The sequence below is a fragment of the Odontesthes bonariensis genome, chromosome 24 (assembly GCF_027942865.1).
Source record: "Odontesthes bonariensis isolate fOdoBon6 chromosome 24, fOdoBon6.hap1, whole genome shotgun sequence".
Taxonomy (NCBI): Eukaryota; Metazoa; Chordata; class Actinopteri; order Atheriniformes; family Atherinopsidae; genus Odontesthes; species Odontesthes bonariensis.
Genome location: NC_134529.1, coordinates 4,705,872 through 4,726,915, shown reverse-complemented (window position 1 = coordinate 4,726,915; position 21,044 = coordinate 4,705,872). Strand labels below are relative to the sequence as shown.

The following is a 21,044-nucleotide window of genomic DNA, read 5'->3' as shown; positions in this document are numbered from 1 at the left end:
CATTCTTATCAGTTTCTAGAATATACCCCCAGTTATAAATGATAATAACAGCTGGTTTGCTGCAGTTTAAATGGTGTTAAAGTGTCTTAAATCTCATTAAAGTTGTATTCAGCTGTGTTCAACGTGCAGTTAACTATTTCCTCTTGTGTTCTCACTGTAACGAGTAATAAATACTCTTGTTTATTTGGCTTTTTACCTCTGCAACATCTAACATGGTGATGCCGTCTCTTGGCAGGTGCACCACTCTTCACTACGACGCTGATCTGCCTTCGACCTCCATCATCATCACCTTCCACAACGAGGCCAGATCCACGCTGCTCCGCACCATCAAAAGGTAACGCAGGCAGACTTTTTTGTGTTTTTGTCGTCGAACCCTATCATTTAAAGGGATAGTTTGCCTCTTTTAACATGAAGCTGTGTGACATCCCATGTTAGCAACATCATTTAAATTTGACTTACCCCCTCTTTTATGGAAGTTTTTCTGTGCCATCAGAGTTTGAATACGAATTTCTAATATTGAATTTTTACAGCATCAAAATCAGACTGAAAAACCAACAGTGTAAAAAAAATCAATTTCTAAAAACAAAAATCTGTGTAAAAAAAATTCAACATCTAAAAAAAAATTCAGTGGAAAAAAATTCATCATCTAAAAAAAAAGAAATTCAGTGGAAAAAAAATTCATCATCTAAAAAAAAAAAATTCAGTGGAAAAAAAATTCATCATCTAAAAAAAAAAAATTCAGTGGAAAAAAAATTCATCATCTAAAAAAAAAAAATTCTGTGGAAAAAGAACCAGACTCAACATCCGGGTAAACAGGGAGAAGCAATCGATCCCTGGCTCAATTCATCCAACGGCAGCCAATCAAGTTACGCTCCATTGGACAGATCGGCTAAATAGATATGAGTAATATCTATTACTCAATGTTACTAACACAAATGGCAAATAAAGTAAACTCACTCACCGAAGCACCATCACCCGCGTTGGTGGACATGGCTGATCTGTCCAATGGAGCGTAACCTGATTGGCTGCCGTTGGATGAATTGAGACAGGGATCGATTGCTTCTCCCTGTTGAGTCTGGTTCTTTTTCCACAGAATTTTTTTAGACGTTGATTTTTTTTTTTTTTTTTTTTTACACTGCTGGTTTTTCAAATTCAAAGTCTGATTTTGATGCTGTAAAAATTCAATATTAGAAATTTGTATTCAAACTCTGATGGCACAGAAAAACTTCCATACTGCTGCGTCCTGTGAGCAGAGTTCCAGCCGAGTTTTGGCATTGACGAAGAAAGTCCGGCTAGTTGGCTGGGGTTTAAAAAATAAAGCGTCTTGCTAAGGCTTTATTTTTGTGGCTCACAGGACGCAGCAGGGGGTAAGAAAATGTTCATAAATGATATTGCTAATATGGGATGTCATACAGCTTCATGTCAAAAGAGGTGAACTATCCCTTTAAGTTGCTGTTGATATCTTTTATTAAATTATTCCATCATCCGTCTCAGTCAAACTTTTGTTCAGTAGATCTGTTAAGAACAGTTCACCCCCCCTCTCCGACCTGAACCCTCAGTTTTTAGCCGTCAGTCTCTTTCACTTTGATGTAATCAGCAGGTTTCCGAGCTCACATTCAGCACCAAACAACAAAAAAAAGAGACAGGCACCTGCCTGTGTTGGCAAAGGTTCAGCTCATTATTGCAGTCAGTCAGCAGGGACTGGCTACGTCTCCTTACTATCACAGAGGACACTGTGTGTGTGGGTGGGTGTGCATGTGTGTCCTCCCCTTCAGCCCTTCTCAAAGCTCTGCAGTTTTCAACCAATTAAAAGACAATCTGTCTCCCTGGACCCTCTTGCTCCCTTTGGCTTTGGCTCTGTTTGTGTGTTTGCTTGCTGATGGTGAATTGGAGCTAGAAGTAGTTTAGCTGCCTCTTATTTTTAATATGTGAATTTGGAACATTTTCTTCCAACAGTGTGCGATATGCCCTCGGAGGACTGTGCACCACTTCAATTCTTTTTAGATGGATAAAAAAAAAGATATTTAGTGTAATATATTTTATGAATGTTTCATTTTAAGGTTTATTGCGCTTTCATGTAGCTGATGCTGCAGAAAAGATAATAACCATCAGCTCTTATAATCACAGAAAGATGTGTTTGATGGATAGTAAACTAAAGGAAAAGACACATATTGGTTGTTATTTCTCCAAAACTGTAGTCTGAAGTCATTCTGAGTCGAACAGATCTCATAATAAACGATGAAGAATTTAAAGTCCAACCCAGATCAGCTGCTGATTGTTCCATACTTACACCCAACCTTTAGGAGCATCTGCTTAACAGACAACAGGAGAACAGTACCCTGGAAAAAATGCCCCTCCAAAAATAAGTAAGAAAAACAACAAATACAAGATGTTTTTGCTTGAAATAAGCAAAAAAATCTGCCAATGGAACTAGTGAAAATCGGTTTGTCAAGATTTCTTGAAATAAGATGTGATATTTAGGGCTTTTGAGTTAAAAGTGATCTTGAAATTAGCTTAAAAACCTCTTCAAATGTAAAAAAAAGCTTGTTTCATATGAAATCTGACTCAAAACAATTTGTTTTCAAGACTTTTTCATTTAACAAGATATTCCAGATGTATTGTCTTAAAACAAGTCCCTATATCTGGCTGAAATGGTACTTGTTAGGCAGTTGTGTCTTATATTAAGTGTAATGAGATAGTTGGACTAGAAATAAGACAAATATACTTGGTAAGACTTTGATTTTTTCCAGTGTACAAGACTTCTACCACTTCCTGGTTGGGTTTATAGAATAACTGCTTAGCGTTAGAAATGTAAAAATACGAATCTATACCAGTTTGTAGAAGTTTCTCACATCCTTTGAGCATTTTTAAAAGCTGTTATTGGCTGAATGAACAGCTGACCCGTGCAGTCGTTTTTGAAGGACAGTCTCCTGCATCCCCCCCCGCCCGACCTTGCGGTAACAGAGTCTTTAGGTGGTCTTAATTGCCTGTGAAAGCGTACAGGATATAGGTCACTCCTTTACCCTTCTTGCTGCTGCAGCTTATCCTCCTACGACTGAGCACCTTTTTCCAAAAGGTTTATCTTTGTCATCTTAACAGTGTTGTGGATTAACGCTTGGTTTGTAAAGAGAAAAGACTTCATCAAAAGCCTAAATGAATCAATCCTACTTTAACAGATATGAATGTGTTGCACGGTGATTTGAGCCGATTGACACATCTGTGTTTCATCCGATAAGATGCCCACTTGTTGCTGTTGTTTTTCTTTTTCTAAAGAATCAAACTATGAAAGATGAATGTAAAATGTGGTACAACTGGACCAATGAAAGTAAAGAACAGAAGCTTGACTCACAAAGCCTCTTCTCCAGGCCGGTTAGTGGATTTGTGCCCCAGAAATGCTGCAGTTTGAACGCTGAATGTGTTCCAACAAGCATCATGCTGTTTTCATACCTCAAGCTTCATGTAAATCCAGAAAAAGGACTGCAAAGTGTTGCTTGTTGTCCAAGGATTTTATTCATTCATTCTTTGGCCAGAAATATACTTTATTTTGATTATGGATACACGTGTTTACCCCGGCTGCCTCTTTGCTTGGAGCATCCCTTGTGCACATCCTCAACAATTAGCGCTACGCACTTGCAAAGCTCTTTTTGCGTAAAAAGGGTAAATTGAAGGTTAATTTTGTTTGATTTTGAGACCCCACAGGTAGCTGCACTACCAGGAAAATTTAATTTAACCCTTTAGCGGAACGAACGGAAATGTAATTTTTCCGTTCCGCCGCTAATTCGACTGCGACTGAAATTGAGACTCGTCAGACCAGGCAGCGTTTTTCCAACCTTCAATTGTCCAGTTCCGGTGAGCCGGTGTTTCGAATTAATTTGGGAACACAGTAATTAATTATTTTCACCAGGGCAATGCCCTCCCTGCCCTCCCGCAAACTCCACCGATGCTTAAAAGTCATTTGAATTCTAAGTTTGTGGTTTAGTCAGTGAAATATTTTTTCTCTGTAAACCCACTGGACTGTTACTCAGCTGGAGATATTTTATTATATTAAATAGCATAAATCAAAGGGTAATAATTGACCTTGATTGCTTTTGTCAGCTGTATTAGTCACGCCATACGAGATATGCTTTGATCACACTTAGACAAATCAGCAAAATAGAAAATCTTGTCATCAGAGTGGAGTTAAACAATTAATTGCATAAAGAGGTGTAAAAGTGGGATAAAAGACTTTTTGCCATCGTCCTCGTGCACAACACGAGAAAGTTTTTAAGCTGCCATTTGCTGTTTGAAGCGGCTGCATCACGGAAAGTGGCCACTTCAACAGAAGGGCTTCACATGGTGCCTTTGAAAGGACCCTGAAGTGTTTTGCTGAAGCTGAGAAAAGTTGAGGGTGCTACAAGAGATCACTTGACATTTATAATCTTTGTATGAGTCAGAGCGGCTGACAACAGATAAAGAAGTGATGAAACAGCCGGTACAATTGGGCTTTTTTTCTCTGTTTTGTTGTACGATACAGGTTAGCAGGCAGCTTTAGAGTCTGCTGAGCTCGCCAGTTACTGGCTTTTAACAGACCGCACTAGAAAAATGCCCCTCCAAAAATAAGTAAAAAAACAACAAATACAAGACGTTTTTGCTTGAAATAAGCAAAAAATCTGCCAATGGAACTAGTGAAAATCGGCTTGTCCAGATTTCTTGAAATAAAATGTGATATTTAGGACTTTTGAGTTAAAAGTGATCTTGAAATTAGCTTAAAAACCTCTTAAGCTTACAAAAAAAAGCTTGTTTCATGTGAAATATGACTCAAAACAATTTGTTTTCAAGACTTTTTCACTTAATATTCCCTGCTGCAATGCTTTTATTTTATGTAAAGCACTTTGAATTGTTTGTACATGAAATGTGCTATACAAATAGATTTGATTTGATTTGATGATTTGATAACAAGATATTCCAGATGTATTGTATTAAAACAAGTCCCTATATCTGGCTGAAATGGTACTTGTTAGGCAATTGTGTCTTATATCAAGTGTAATGAGATACTCAATGAGACAAATATACTTGGTAAGATTTAGATTTTTTCCAGTGTGCAGTCTGGTTTTGCAAGTTTTGGCTCATTAACCATAAACTGTGTGTAATGTATTTATGTATCATCCAACATGTTGAACAATTTTCTTCATGTAAGTTCAGTAGTTTCACGTAATGCCCCAAAGTCTGGACCATAAAAATTAAACGAGTTAATAATTAGAACTTTAATAAAGCTAAAACATCATTTTACATGTTTGGATCCGAATGATAAAATAGAAACTATTTAAAACTACATTAAAGAGGATTTAAAAAACTAAAACATAAGTGAAAGAGCTAAGAAATCTATATCTAGTTAGCAATCATGAATTTAACTAGGATTATATATGTTTAAATATTTAAATTAACATGTTGTTTTCTGCAAATAGATTAAAGAAAGTGAGTAAAAGTTGAAAATATCTCCTTTTTGAACTATAACTAGTATCTGAATTGATCTGGTTGTGGTAGTAGCAGCAGCAGTGGGCAACTTTATTATCAAATAATGTGGATTTCAAAGATCTACTTCTCGATGAAATCTTTTGAGACAGCTGGCTTTGCTGTTGGTCAACATATATTTAATTTAGAGGAGGGTAATGTGTTCCCAGTCACTCCAAAAAAACTCCTGGAAGCTTTGAATATATTACTGGCTTTGAGTTGGGACATTTAGCAGAACATGTGGCCTGAATGTGTACCCTTTAGTCCTGCTTAGTCGGATCATACCCCATCATACCCCTGATTAACCAACTTAAAGGGGCAACATTCATACTCACCAACTGACAAAGTAAAGAGTTCAGTGATTGAATACATGAGAAGAATGAAAACTCAGCTTTAAATGAATCTCAGTCTCTATTTGGACTCTGTTGGATGAGGCTAACTGTGGCTCAGCTGTGATAAACATGGTGGTCTCAGAGATGTAGATGCTCGGCGTTCTTTATCTGCCCTCATTTGCTGACATCCTCGACCAGTTTCCAACACCTATGTTTGCACCTGACACTCCAACATCAAATAAATATGTCACCAAAGTCTTTATTTATGAAAGATGTTCTTTGATTTTACTTGAACTTAATCTTAAAATTAGGGCTGGGCAACGATTAAAATGTTTAATCTAATTAATCACATGATTTCCCTGATTAATCGCGATTAATCGCATTTGTACGCAGAATCCAAAAATGAATCCAAAAGTAGTGTATAGCTTTTAGCATTTAGTTTTATTTTAAATGTGCTGCCATATGAATGAAAGTGCCATAACATTTGTTGTGCAAACACACTTTTAACATCAGCATCTTTCTGTAGTTTTTATGTAGAAGCCTCGCTCCACTGTCTGTTTCCTTGAATGACTTGCTGCTATCAGTTGTGTGTTTTGCCTTTAAGGGATATTTTAGACTGGAACTACTACGCTGAGAAGACAATTCAACTTGGCTGTAAATGCAGTTTTTTTTTTAAAATTTATTTTGAAATACGTGCTTTTATGTTGAAACAAGTAAAACAGGAAGTAGTGCCGGTTAGCTCCGTGAGCTTCACACAGAGACCGAGGAGCACCTGTAGCGGTGATGTTACAGACAGCAACACACTTTTACAATAATAAAATAAATAATAAAACCTGCGTTAATGCGCGATAAAATATTTATACGGCGTTAAATAATTAAGAAGTTAACGCGATAATAACAAGTTAACTCGCCCAGCCCTACTTAAAATGATTACCAGCTCAAACCAGGAACAAAGTGGAACGCTATAGGGTATAATTGATGACGTATCTGTTGGTGTTTTTCCCTCATACAAGAAACTCGAACCAGGCATAAGAGAGCAGATAGTCATTTCATGGCAACTAAAATTGCTTTTATCTGCACGGTCGGCGAGGGTCCGCTGGGTCCTTCTGTGGCTGAACATGTGCAGCTTGAATAACTTCATTAACCAAATGTGCTGACTGTGCGCGTGCATTCATTATTCCCCATTTAGGAAAATAACCCACCAGTAAAAACAAGTTGAGGAGCAGAACTTTGAGCAGACTTCTATAAAGTCATGTTGAGACATTTCATGGCCATGCATGATAAGTTTGGCCACAGCTGACCCAAAAATAACTCTGCAGGGTCCTTCTCGGTTGGCGTGGAAACCATTCTCCCTGTTTGTAGTCTAAATACACAACTAGTTGTGTAGGCAAATCATTTATTTGTTTAACCTTGCTTATGGATAAGAACTTTTCCAGGTCGGAGGAGGGTTATATAGATATATTAATGTGAATTTCTGCTTCAGTTACACTTGAGTCAGTTTTATGAAAGAAGAAATGACTGTATGATTGTACCTGTTATTATAGGATGTTTAACTAGCTCTAAAACCAGCTCTCTAGGACACTTTCAAAGTTGACAGAAGACTTAAAACTTGAAAAAAGCACAAATTTGCGATCTGATTCCAAGCGTAAGCTGAAAAAAGAAAACTTAAATTGACAGATAATAGAGACAGGTTTTCTTTTCAGCCTCTGCAGTCATGTTTAGCTCGAGGTAATACCGAAGAATGCCTACAATTACATTATAAAAGGGTATAATTTGGGAGTTTTGTGCATCATCCAGGCCGAACTTTAGTCTAATAAGCTGGATTTCTGAGACAATGATGGGCACTTTGAAATCTTTTCATCTGGTGATCAAAGAGTTTCTTTCTGAAGGACAGCCTGTTCCCGTCGATATTTAATCAAGGTTTGATCCAGAAATTGATCTCATCTTCTCTGACTCCTCCGGGTAAGAGACAGACCGAGAGGATGAGAGCGAGCCGAGATCTGGAGCTTTGGAGAACATATTTGGTTTTTTATGGGTTTAATTTGTTAAGCTTTTTATCTGTTCGTGTAAATTTCCATTATTTACAGACACAGGAGCATCAGTGGGGAAAAAGGAAAGCTTAGGAGTGTAACAAATCTTATCAGATCAAAGCATCAAAGCTGCCTAGTTGATCATTTTTAGTCATTATCGTCCAATTTATAGATATATATATATATTGGATCGGTTAAAGTGTATCCATTCTGATGTATTTTCCTGTTTATCTTGTTGGGTTACATGCACAATAAAGGCAGTGAAGGCATGTTGACTGCAGAAAAGTGTGATTAAACATCTGAGTGTGATAATAACCTGCACGTATTATCTGCTGCTGTGGACATGCATTCATTAGCTGCTGAATGGGCTCATTTTTCCTCTCTGTGTGAGCTTTCCAAGCACAATGACAAATAAAGCAAAATCCGTGCCAGGCAGCGAACGCATGCTAGGAAAATATTCTGCTTTTGGTTTTTTTGGACAGCATTTATATGACATTGTTTTGGTCTTTTTGAACACTCAAAAACCATTTTTACCTTGAGCCAAATTCACCCTTTTACACATCTTTCATACACGCCTTCACATGCAGTTGAGCACATTGGAGCATTTGTGCAGTTCCTGAGGATCGAACCGCCTTCAGATTAAAAGACAACATGCTTTACTCCCCTGAGCCACAACCAGCCCAAAGTAAAAAGAGAAAATGGGTAATGTGATGGGAAGAGTCCTGTAAATGCTCATCTGGCTGGAGAGGGTAACATACAGGGTAACTTTGTGCTCTTACACCCCGTCCTGACTGAAAGCGAGCGAAACTACGACGAAATTTCGTGTCCTCATATGCAGTGTGACGATTTTGTTGCGACTGATTCTATTGGTTCACTTGAAACACTGAGTTCTCTGGCTCCCTTGGGTTCAGATCTTTGTGGTACAGGTGTTTGGGGTCATAAACCATTGGGTGCTGTTCCACGGTAAAGATCAGCTTCTGCTCGTCCGTGATGCTGACCTGTTGCTAACTGGCTTGTCAACAGGAAGCAGCGTGTTCATTTCAACCAATAAGAAGTGTTTAGGGGCGGGACGCCGCCACGAAATGTCGTCCAAATGGGACAGCGCAGGCGATTTATTTATTTATTTTTTTAAGGGGTCGGCGTCATCGCTGAACAATCGCGGCATGTCAGGACAGTCTGATTGAAAAGTACGCATTCTAATCACTTTTTATTAATCGGTCGCGTTCAGTCAGGACGGGGTGTTGAAGGGATAGTTCGCCTCTTTTGACATGAAGCTGTATGACATCCCATATCAGCAATATCATTTATGAACATTTTCTTACCCCCTGCTGCGTCCTGTGAGCAGAGTTCCAGCCTCGTTTTTGCGTTGATGAAGGTAGTCCGGCAGTTGGCTGGGGTTTAAAAAATAAAGCGTTTTGCTTCTCAAAACAATATATGTTCAAAAGAGTAATACATTTGTGCATCACAAAATCGTTCATCCAGAAAAAGTCAGACCTCACAATCGCTTGGCGCTATTTTCTCTCACAGGACACAGCAGGGAGTAAGAAGATGTTCATAAATGATATTGCTAATATGGGATGTCATACAGCTTCATGTCAAAAGAGGCGAACTATCCCTTCAAAGGCTGCTACGTGAAGGTTACCGAGAGCGGGGAGGCCACCGTGTTCATGGTCTGCATGATGGTGATATTAATCATGGACGATCACATCGGGCGTCTAACATGGAGGCTGGAAGAGCTCACAGAGAGAGTCAGGAGACGAAGGATCGAGAGCAGGCCATACTTCTTGGTTTCATGAAGGAAGGAGAGCAGAGCGCCGCAGACAAAGGAGACCACGTGGAGGTTTAACTTATTAAACACGCCAAGGTTGTGTCCGTGTCGTATGAGGAAACATTTCAGCCTGACAACATGACAAGGGGCGGAGCTACCAACCACCACACACCTCCGTCAGATGTGTTCCTATGGAAACCAGAACAGACCCAGCTGAGGAGAAGGAGCTGAAATGGTTCCAGGAACTGAGGGCCGTGGTCCCGAGTTCGGCGTGAACTGGGTTGAATTCAGTGTCCTCGTTAAACCAACGAGTCTCAATGAGTCAATGAGTTACTGTACAAATATATCGTAATGCAAGAACCATTTTTAGCATAATCAGAAAATTGCTGTTTTAATTGTAACATATCCTGCAATCAGAAAGACCAAGCAGGTAGTTTGTTCATACTCATAAATTCTCTCCTATCTGTGGCAGAAATATGAGATAAATAAATGTTTCCACATCAGAGAAAACGTCCTCCATCCTGGGACTAAACTCAGGACTCAACACCAGCAGCTTCATCTTGTTGGTTTCGTCTGCGGCATGTCAACAACACAAGTTACAACAAAACTTTGTCATTTCCCGGTTGGGTTTAGACAATTATATCAATTAATTAGGACTATAAAATGTTATTATTTTTTATTTATTTATTTTATTTTATAATATTCCAAAGTTACTTGGTTAGAAATAGTCCTCGTACAATGCTACTGCCACCTTAATGGATGCCATTTCCAGTCATGACCACTAAAGCTAACATGCTCTTTTATTATATTTATGGCTAAATGTTGCCTTGATAAACAAATGGCCCGTCGGGTCTTTTTTGGGAGGAGGATAGTCTCTTGGATTAATCCCGATCTTATAAGTAATAGGTGAAAGATTGGCCTGTTCAGTTGTTTTAATTTTGAGCTTAATGATTGAAAGGAGAGCTCAGAAAGTAAAGTCAGCCATCTCATTACCCACCGGGTCCAGCGGACACTTTGTAATCCAGCAGTCAGCGTTCATCGGGGGGGTAGAAATGCCGCTTCTAGGTCAGCACCAGCTCAGCACTTTCTGATTCAGTGGTCCTAAAAACGCACAGTAAAGAGTCCAGATCACTTCCTTCAGGACTAATCACTCAGGATTTATTGGAACAAAGAGGAGGAGGTAGATTTATAGTCTTTGCTTTCTTCTGTAAGTTTGATAAAGGCCACGTACGTCTGCTCAAATTCCATACCAGTCTATATCTTTTTATGTTTAGTGGACAACTGTATCGTATTCTGTTCCGTCATCAGATGGCATTTAACACCAAATCCATGAATTATCCATCAGCTTGGATTCCAGATGTGTCTAAAGCAGTCAGAATCTGGTCAGAATGCTGACATGCAGCATTTAGGATCAGTGCTGAGACTTTTTCATGCCATTCATTTCTTTCATGCAGCACAGATAAACCCTGATGAGCTCGTATATACAGCGTTCTCCTAATCAGTGAAAAATATGTAGATCTCTGCAGGTTAACAGGGACGAGGCTTAATTTAGCGTGAACAAACAAGCCCTTCGATTCCAGACGCAGAATGATCAATTTAGATGTACGGCTCGGTGGATCAGCAATGATGAGACAGTATTTACTGGGTGCTGATGTATAACATAATGCATCACTGGCGGTCAGACAGAACAGAACGTATTGAGTGGCTGAATCAGGATTTCTTTCCAAGAACAGCTGCTATAGATCTGCCTGAAAAGGCTTTCTGTCAGGGCGGGACTGATTTAAGATGCAGTGAAAAAGGCAAGTTTACAGTTTCAAAATATAAAAAAACATTTTTGAACAGAAATTGTCTCGTCTGCTGTCAGATATCTTGACAGAGAAATAAGCCGAGGAGAAGCGGGATGTGGACGAATGGAACGAATGATGAATTACTTCAGCAAGGTAGAGGATGGAAGAACTGGCTGTCAGCTGACCAATCAGGCAGAGAAAAGAAGAAGAGGGAGGAAACCGAGCTGGGGCTGCTTTAGAGAGAAAGTTTGCTCTTCTTATAATCTGCTACGGCATGAATAGAAGAAAGAAATCTCCTCGCGGTAGAAACAATTCTGCAGCTGATTTATGGCTACAAACACCCTTTTGGAAAAGAACAGAGTGGCAGAGAATGTGTTTTTGTAGTCGCTAACTGAGCAGAAGAAATCGAGCTCCCCACAGCTGAAAGCACCACTTCTCAGGTGTAAATAAATCCATAAATCCGGGGCAGCAGAGAGCCAAGATAATCTGAAACCTGTAATAGGGGTTGTGTAGCTGTGCCACATGTTCGGAAAACACATCTGCTGCCCTCACGGAGGGACACTGCAGAGCTTTCAGTCCACAAAGGTTGAACACTGGAGGTAGAAAAGGCCTTGGAGATGCTGAAAATTACACAAAGTGTCTTTGCACTGGAAAAAATCAAAGTCTTACCAAGTATATTTGTCTCATTTCTAGTCAAAATATCTCATTACACTTAATATAAGACACAACTGCCTAACAAGCACTATTTCAGCCAGATATAGGGACTTGTTTGAAGACAATACATCTGGAATATCTTGTTAAATGAAAAAGTCTTGAAAACAAATTATTTTGAGTCACATATCATATGAAACAAGCTTTTTTTAAGCTAATTTCAAGATCACTTTTAACTCAAAAGTCCTAAATATCACATTTTATTTCAAGAAATCTTGACAAGCCGATTTTCACTAGTTCCATTGGCAGATTTTTTTGCTCATTTCAAGCAAAAACATCTTTTATTTGTTGTTTTTTTTACTTATTTTTGGAGGGGCATTTTTTCCAGTGTGTGAAGTGTGTGAGTCATTCCACACCATAGGGGAAAGTGCATCCTGTATATAGAGCACACAGACCAATGAAGCTGAAGTTTGCAGCTCTTCTTAAACACTGTCCATTCCAGGTTGAAGTCCTAACCCTTTCCCACCTAATTTTACACCATTTGTAGGGATCGTAAAAATAACCAGCCAAACAGTTGGTTCTTTTAGCAGCTTTTTATCACCCTCATCCAAATCCCAAAGTCTGAGTGCACCGAGCAGAGCAGAGGGGGCTCCCGTGGGATTTGAACCCGTCGCCCTGGCAGCCGTACAGCAGCACCCATTTAGCATCTGCAACACTTTCACTGCCGGAGAGCGAGGTTAAATTCCCACCAGGGCCACACGCCCGCGCGGCTCTAAAAGTGCTCACTCTCAAGGCACTTTGGATGAAAGCCCTCTCCAAATGGCAGCTGTAGGTAATGAAAATTTTTCAAAAAATTCCCTCCCTAAAATTGATATATAGAGTGCTGGAAATGAGCGGCGCAGATATAGAGCTGCTATTCCGTGGCAGCCAACTGCAGTATTGTCAGTGGTGATAATATTTTCTGTGAGCTGAAGATAGCTTCTCCCTCAGCACGCCTGAGGGGAGGTTAAGCCTCATAGCTAGTGGCCTGTGAACCAGAGAATGGGAACTCCTGAGTGTGTGTGTGGGAAATAATAAAAGGATCCAGAGAGAAAGAAAAGAGATCGTGACCATTAGTTCACGGCTGTATTACTGTAGCATAGATGGAAATCTAACGAATGAATGCAGCGAGAAGCTTTAGAATAAGTTTCTGTGTTTTTATCAAAGACACTGCTTTGACATTGTGAAGTTATATGCAGCATAAAACCTGAGCACATGCTTACCTAAACTGACCAAGCAGCTCAGTTTTGTTCCTGAACTTTAATTCTAGTTGTCGGCTTTATGAATCCACCCAGGTTTTCCAACTCTGAGTATGGGTTCCTGGAAGAGAGTCATTTTTAACAATCTGTTTATTAAATTTTACATAGTTAGAAAACAAACAAACAATAGTAATTACAGATGTAAATTCAACATACCACAGAACAGATACCAGCCCCCCAACCCCCCACCATCCAGCACCAAGCCCCAACAGGTGGGCACATATAGAGTAAAAATAAAGAAAAATAAAAAAGATGGGCTGATAGAGGAAGAGAGAAAAAGGATAAATAAATAAACTAATTAATTAATACAAGAATAGATTAAACAAATATTAATAATAAAAATAAATAAACAAATGAATTAATGAATTAATAAAAGAATATATTAGATAAATAATAATAATACAAAAAATTAATAAATATAAATAAATTAATAAAATAATAGATTAAATAAAAATAATAATAATAATACAAATAAATGAATAAACAAATAAATAAATAAATTAAAGAATAGATTAAATAGATAATAATACTTAAAATGAATAAATGCATAAATATATTAATAAGTTCATTAAAAAAGGAAAAATATTTAAATCGGCAGGTAATAAAAATATATAATTACAAATAAATGAATTAATAGAAATAAAAAATAAATAAATGATAATTAAAAGGAAAAAAATAAAAACACAAGTTCAGCATTGCAGTACTTGGTTCACAGTGATCAGACATCTTGTGATCAGGAAGGGACTCCAGGACTTCTCAGAAGAGACAGCCTTACCAATCAGAGTCAGTCTAATTTTTTCTATGATCATATATTTCTATTGCTGCATGGAACTCAGATAATGCTCCATAGATCATTGTGTTTGTCACAAACTGACTCTTAAGTTGATAAAAAGGATAAAAAAGTGCATGTTTATTATTAGTAAGATGCAACACTTTACACCAAATAAAGAACAGGTCACATAGTTCATGTTCAGTTCCTCTTTTATTAGGACATCACAGGCTGCTGGGAACAAAGTGCCTGAAGTTACACTTTAAAATTGATTGGAAATTGGTTGTTAAGTTGCCAATTATGTAACCCTAACCCTACCACAATCTGTTGAAATTCCTTTTACTCAGGTTTGACTTTTTACCAGGTTTTGAGTCACCCAGCTACCTGCTCAGCTGTAGAAAACAGTGTGAAATACTGAGTTTCAGAGTGTGATGCCAGGAGGGCCTGAAACCAGTGACATGTTGGGATTAAGACCAGGACAGATGGATTTTCTTTCTTTTTACTTTATCACCTCATCGCTCCATCTTTATCCTATCTTTATTTCTCTCCATCTCGAGTCCACCCTTCCCTCCTTTTTTCATTTATTTGCTTGCCCTACACCTTTCCTCCTCCCTGCTGCGCTCCGTCCCATCCATCAGTCCGTTCATCCATCTCTCCTGATCGGGCCTCAGCTCCACAGAGAAATGGAGTTACAATCGGGGTTATTTGTCTCCCTTACCTGCCTGTCACCCCCTCTCTCCTTCTCTCCTTCTCCTCTCCTTATTATCCTCACTCTTTAATCTTGCTCCACCTCTCCTAAACCCCTTCCTCCAGGCATCCATCTCTCTCCTCCTGTCGGGGGCCAGGGCCTCGGAGACTCGGGTTGGCTTCACACCACTTCCTCCTCCTACATTATCAAACTATGCTCCCTCTATCTACCTATCCCACGTTCCCTTCTTAATTTCCATCCACTCTCCCTTTTGTTCTGTTCTCCCATTGTCTCTCCTTCCTTATTAGTCTGATCCTCTGTGTTTGGTCTCCTCTCTTATCATCCTTTTTCTCCTCCTCCCCTCCCTTCCCCTCACTATTCTCTTCCATTTTTTCTTTTCAGCTTTCCGTTTCTTCATTTTCTTCCTTCTTGTTTCCTCCTCTTCACATTACCTTCCTCTCTCCCTTCTTATCTTCCTCATGACTCTTTGTGATCTTACTTATTTTTTTTCATTTCCTTCACATTTATCCCAACTTTCTGTCTCCTTCTTCACATTTTGTGTCCTTATTTCTCTTTTAATATTTCATCCTCCTCTTCTTCTCCTCCTCCCCTTTCCTTCACTCTCTTCTCCACCGTCTAATCCACTTTTACACTCATTTATTAGATTTTTTTCTGCATTCTTCTCCCCCATCATATCTATTCCCTCACCGCTCCTTTTTTTCTTCCCGTTTCTCACTCCGCCCATTACTCCTCCATTTAATCCCCTCCGTCCCTCCTTCTTTCCTCCCTCCTCAGTCGTGCCCAGAAGGGATGATGAACAGAGGTTATTGAACAGTAGAAATAATGAAATAAAAAGGAGCAGAAACCCACCCAGAACAATACACATTTTCCTCATTTTCTTCCTGTAAAAGTTATGAATTTTTTATGTTTCAATCTTCGGCTTTAATGAAATAGTTTTTTTAGATGCGAGACATCATACATTTTCATAGCAGGAATTTGAGCTGACATTTTCAATATGTTGTTTCATACAGTGTGCCATGCATACCTAATCAGCACCTGGGAGTGTGTGCATATGCATGTGGGTGCAGGTTGACATTTTGTTTCCTGCACTGCTTCCACATGTGCACGTTCCACTCTTTCATGTTTGACTAATTCTCTGTTTTTGTCCGTCTTTCCAGTGTTTTAAACCGGACTCCGGTGCATCTCATCCATGAGATCATTCTGGTCGATGACTTCAGCGACGAAGGTGAGAAGCAGCTGCTCGCACGCACACTCATACAACTGCAGAGACACACATTCCAGGTCAGAGATAACGGAGATGAGACCTACATAGCAGGTCAGAGGGGGGAATGTGTCCACCGCAGCTGGGCCCACAGTCTGGGGATTAAAGTGGAGATGAAGAGTGGGAAAAAGCCATTGTAGGTCAAACAGAAGAGTCATTATCTCATCTGCAGCTGTGTTCAGTCCACCTCCAGAGAGCCGCAGTCCAAAGTGACCTGGAAATAATAGTGTTGGTACTCAGATTCCTCCTAATGAGGCCATGCAAGCAGTTCTCTTCAGCTCCACACAAATGTTGCCCTTATCTTTTTTTTTTTTTCACCGAACTCTCAAATTCAATGCGAAATATGTTAATTTATTTGAAACAGTTTTGCAATTTGTGAAAGTGCTTAAATGGAGATGAAAAGGCTGGTTGTGCTCACCCTCCAGTCAGAGCTGCAACCATTCAAAGAGCATCAACGAAACGCCCAATGAAGGACGAAGGGTGGCTAAACCTTCAAACTACTGTCAGAAAACTCAGTGAAAAAGCAACAAAAAGCGGTCTGTGTGTGCACGAAACCTTCTGCAGTTAAGAAGAAACACATCTGTGCTGCACACCGTCGCTGAGGCTGAGGTGTCCTTCCTTATCATGTTTAAATTTGACTCTCATACGCCTGCACTGGAAAAAATGCCCTTCCAAAAATGAGTAAAAAACAACAAATAAAAGACTTTTTTGCTTGAAATAAGCAAAAAAAATCTGCCAATGGAACTAGTGAAAATCGGCTTGTCAAGATTTCTTGAAATAAGATGTGATATTTAGGACTTTTGAGATAAAAGTGATCTTGAAATTAGCTTAAAAACCTCTTCAAATGAAAAAAAAAAGCTTGTTTCATGTGAAATATGACTCAAAACAAGATGTTTTCAAGACTTTTTCATTTAACAAGATATTCCAGATGTATTGTATTAAAACAAGTCCCTATATCTGGCTGAAATGGTACTTTTTAGGCAGTTGTGTCTTATATTAAGTGAAATGAGACAAATATACTTGGTAAGACTTTGATTTTTTCCAGTGTGCCTGCTGCCCCAAAATACTCCCTGGAACACCAGTATAGATATACAACTACAAGCAGGAAAATGATCTTTAAAAAAGTGCACGTATATAGTTTATGGCTTGTGATGAAAGATCTGATAAACAGACTTAAACTCCTTGTTGGTTTTGGCCTTTTTACTGGAATTTGTTTGCTGTGGTTAACCTACTGCTGTAAAATCAAGAGTAGCACAAAAATATAATGCTGTCCTGCAAATCAAACTCAGTTTAGGTGAAATGATAAAAGTAACGCTGTTACTTACTCCAGCAAGGTCTTTGGAAGGGTTAGGGTTGAATATTTTGGCTTTAATTTAGCTTAGTTCTGTAAATCTGTTCAGGATGTTTAATTAACAGTGACGATATAAACGTATACGTGTGGGACCTTTTCTTTTTTTAACTTTTAAATTGTGCACATTGTGAGGAAAATTAACCTTTTCTGTCCTTGGAATCATAAATTTGGGCGTCTGAACAGACATTAACATGTAAAACTCAGAAATAACACAACACAAGCTCGTCGGTTGGGACCTCTAAAAGGTTTGGGACCACCAGATTTGAACTGGATTCCTACATCATATTTATTCATCACCACCCAACTTCAAACTCGAATCATGCTGCATTCGCTGCAGCTCAGATTAAGTAGGAGATCACAACTGTTTTACTTTGCTATGTACATTAAATTCTCTTCAGCAGGTTTATAGTTCCCTTAACTTAAGGAAAAAATTGATGCTACTGCTCAACCAGCACTTTGTTTAAATGTTATATAGCTCAACTTGAAAATCTTGACATTTTTTCCCCAGTCTGAAATTCTAAATCCTAATTGGTCATGAATGCAACAGTTACAAAAAAAATAATCATTGGATAAACTTTTCCCGTACACGCAGGAGTTCATAACGTTAGCTGTGAGGAATGGACCGACAGTCTTTCCAGGTTTTACTGAGCTGTTATGTGGCGGCTGGATTATGATTTTTGACTCGAGTTTTAAGCTGATGGCAGAGCTTAAAACAAGGATCGAACGAACAGTCCACAGTCAAACTACAGACAAGAGCAATGGGATTAAGCAATGGGAGTAAAATATGGTAAAAAGTAACACCAATCTCAATTGTGTCAGACCCTGAGGAGGAAAGGGGGGGAACTGCTCCCCATTAAAAAAAAAAAAAAGAGATCAATGTGATTAGAGATTTTCTGTGTTGTTTTGACTGGAGCGTGTCAGATATTTCATGAAGCCCTCAGGAAAATGGGTCAGCTTTTTTATAAAAAAAACATGTATTCTTTAAAGCAATTCAAAGTAACTTTTCAAAAAGCCCACTCTGGAGCTCCCCCTACAGGCTTGGAGGTAATGTACGGTTACACTGTCGTAAATACAACACCCTTTCGCTTTCACGTTTCACGTTTGTTGACGAACCGGCGAGGAGTCAGAAGGTGCAAGCTATGTCGACCGAGAAGGTAAGAGTGATCAAATGTACCTGGGAGCGTGAGAGGGGTCTATTTGTTTTTGCGGTAGGTGTGCCAGAAAGCAAGTCGAAGTACTTCCGCTCAGCTCCCGGGCCGGTCCAGCAAAGTTACATAGGGCAGTTTTTCCAACTCAGACCCCCGAAGGGCATAGGAGACAGGCCAATCGTAATATTAAAACTCATTCTAGCCGCACAATTTTTTTCAAGCTGTTATTTTAAGGTAGAAATGTTACATAATATTGCTTTAAACGTTAATCTCCTTCAGAGGGAGTGATTAATCTTTGGATCAATTTTACTCTCAAACGAATGCGTAACCATCATTTTAATCAAATCAAATTTATTTATAGCAAATTTCATGTACAAAACAATTCAAATTGCTTCACATAAAATAAAAGCATTGCAGCAGGGAGTGAAAGAAGCATTAAAAATACATAAAAGAATATAAAGAGAAACAAATAAAATCATTTAAATGAATTTAAAAACAAGCAACAGTCCAGATAAATTCAAAGATATCGTGCAGATTTCATGCATAGACACATGAGAAAAGAAATGTTTTTAACCTGGATTTAAAAATGTCTCCATTTGGTGAAAGTTTAATCTCCACTGGCAGTTTGTTCCACTTGTTTGCAGCATAACAGCTAAATGCTGCTTCTCCATGTTTAGTCTGGACTCTGGACTGGACCAGCTGACCTGAGTCCTTGGATCTAAGAGCTCTGCTGGCTTTATATTCTCTGAACAGATCACAGATTGCAAACCATCAGCAGGCTTTTAAAATCTATTCTGTGACTGAGTGGAAGCCAGAGTAAAGATTTTAAAGCTGCTGTGATGTGTTCAGATCTCTTAGTCCGGGTTAAAACTCCAGCAGCAGCGTTCTGGATGAGCTGCAGATGTTTAATGCTCTTTGTGGGAAGTCCAGTTAAAAGAGCATTACAGTGATGGAGTCTGCTGGAGATGAATGCATGGATGAGTTTCTCCTGGTGTGTTTGGGAGAGGAAAGCTAATGTTGAAACCAGCCACAATGGAGTTAATTAGACCCAAAAGTCATCCAAAGTGAGTCATATTTGTTAAGATAACAAATACAGCACTGATAATAACATATAATTTCCTGCATCTGTTATAACAATCCCACATACATGCTGTTATACAGGGACACTGGGTTCTAATTTAAAAGGCCTGAACTCTCACAGAAGTGTTTTTCTTATTGGTTGTTCTTCCATTTTTTTTGTCTCCGTGACTGGAAGAAAAATAGTTCTTCTCCCTATCTGCTGAGTTGACTTTAAAACTGTCTCGATTAATGTCTCTGTAATTTGAATTTTATGGCCGGCGAGTACGGCGGTCATAGAAAAGACGAGCAGATACAGACAAAGGAGCTCGATGGAAAATCAGCCTCAGACGAAACAGACTGAGGATGAAATTTGAATGCGTTCCAGGAGCTTTGTCTAAGTTCGCATCCTTCTTAGTTCTAAGTTAAGGAAAAACATGCCTGATTTAGTCAGTAATTGATATGCTTCAACACCTACAGAGTGTTGTAATATGCTGATGTGCATGGGACTTTCAAGATCAAGCTGTGGCAATTGCAATGATTTTAATTCATCTTATGAATCCCCTTTAAGAGGATCAATCATCAAGAGATTCTTCCCCAAACACAAAATGACTAAAGCTGTTCTCGGAAAGTATCCTTTGTTTTATATATATATATATATATATATATATATATATATATATATATATATATCCTTATTTATAGTGTGTGTAAGGCAGAAACGATGACAGAATTGGAATAATAGATGACATGCATCATTATCAGATCTATTGTAATCATCCTGATGCATGAACGTAATCTTCCTCTAGCAGCAGCCATATTAATCAATGGATTTAAGACTGACTTATTCATAGAAAGATGAGTCAGAGAAAGATCTTTATTATACATGGAGTTCAGTTTCTTGGAAGAATTGCAAGAGCGCCTCCCCAAGCGGGACAATGAGACGACAGAGATGAAGGCGTCAGACCAGCTTTGTAAACCCTGAGATCTCTTTCCAATCCAGAATCCGGAAGATTGGCTTCATCAAGTAAAAGCAGTGACGCTCCGAGCCAGAGTTTGGCTGTAAAGAACATCAGTGAACATCTGTTAATGTGTCCGAACTCTCTGCTCTGAAAGATTTTCTTTTCCAACCAATTCAACTTGTTAAATCAGGTGAGAGAGATCCCTCTGACTAGCTGTGCAGTGCAGGGAATAAGCTCTATAAGTTTATGTCATGTTAACATTGCATTTTTACTAGGGCCGGGCGAGTTAACTCGTTATTATAACTCTATAATTATTTAACGCCGACAAATATTTTATCGCGCATTAGCGCAGGTTTTATTATTATTATTTATTTTATTCTGTAAAAGTCTGTTGCTCACAGGCTTTTATTTTGTAAAAGTCTGTTGGTCACA

The 21,044-nt window shown here is 38.8% G+C and overlaps 1 protein-coding gene across 1 annotated transcript in view; it reads left to right on the top strand.

The window, feature by feature from the left end:
- galnt14 (UDP-N-acetyl-alpha-D-galactosamine:polypeptide N-acetylgalactosaminyltransferase 14 (GalNAc-T14)) overlaps positions 1-21,044 on the top strand; it is a 230,055-nt gene that overhangs the window by 136,041 nt on the left and 72,970 nt on the right. The window contains exons 3-4 of the mRNA XM_075459231.1: positions 236-334; positions 15,992-16,059. Coding sequence (XP_075315346.1) covers positions 236-334; positions 15,992-16,059 — 167 coding nt within the window. The remainder of the gene's footprint in view (positions 1-235; positions 335-15,991; positions 16,060-21,044) is intronic.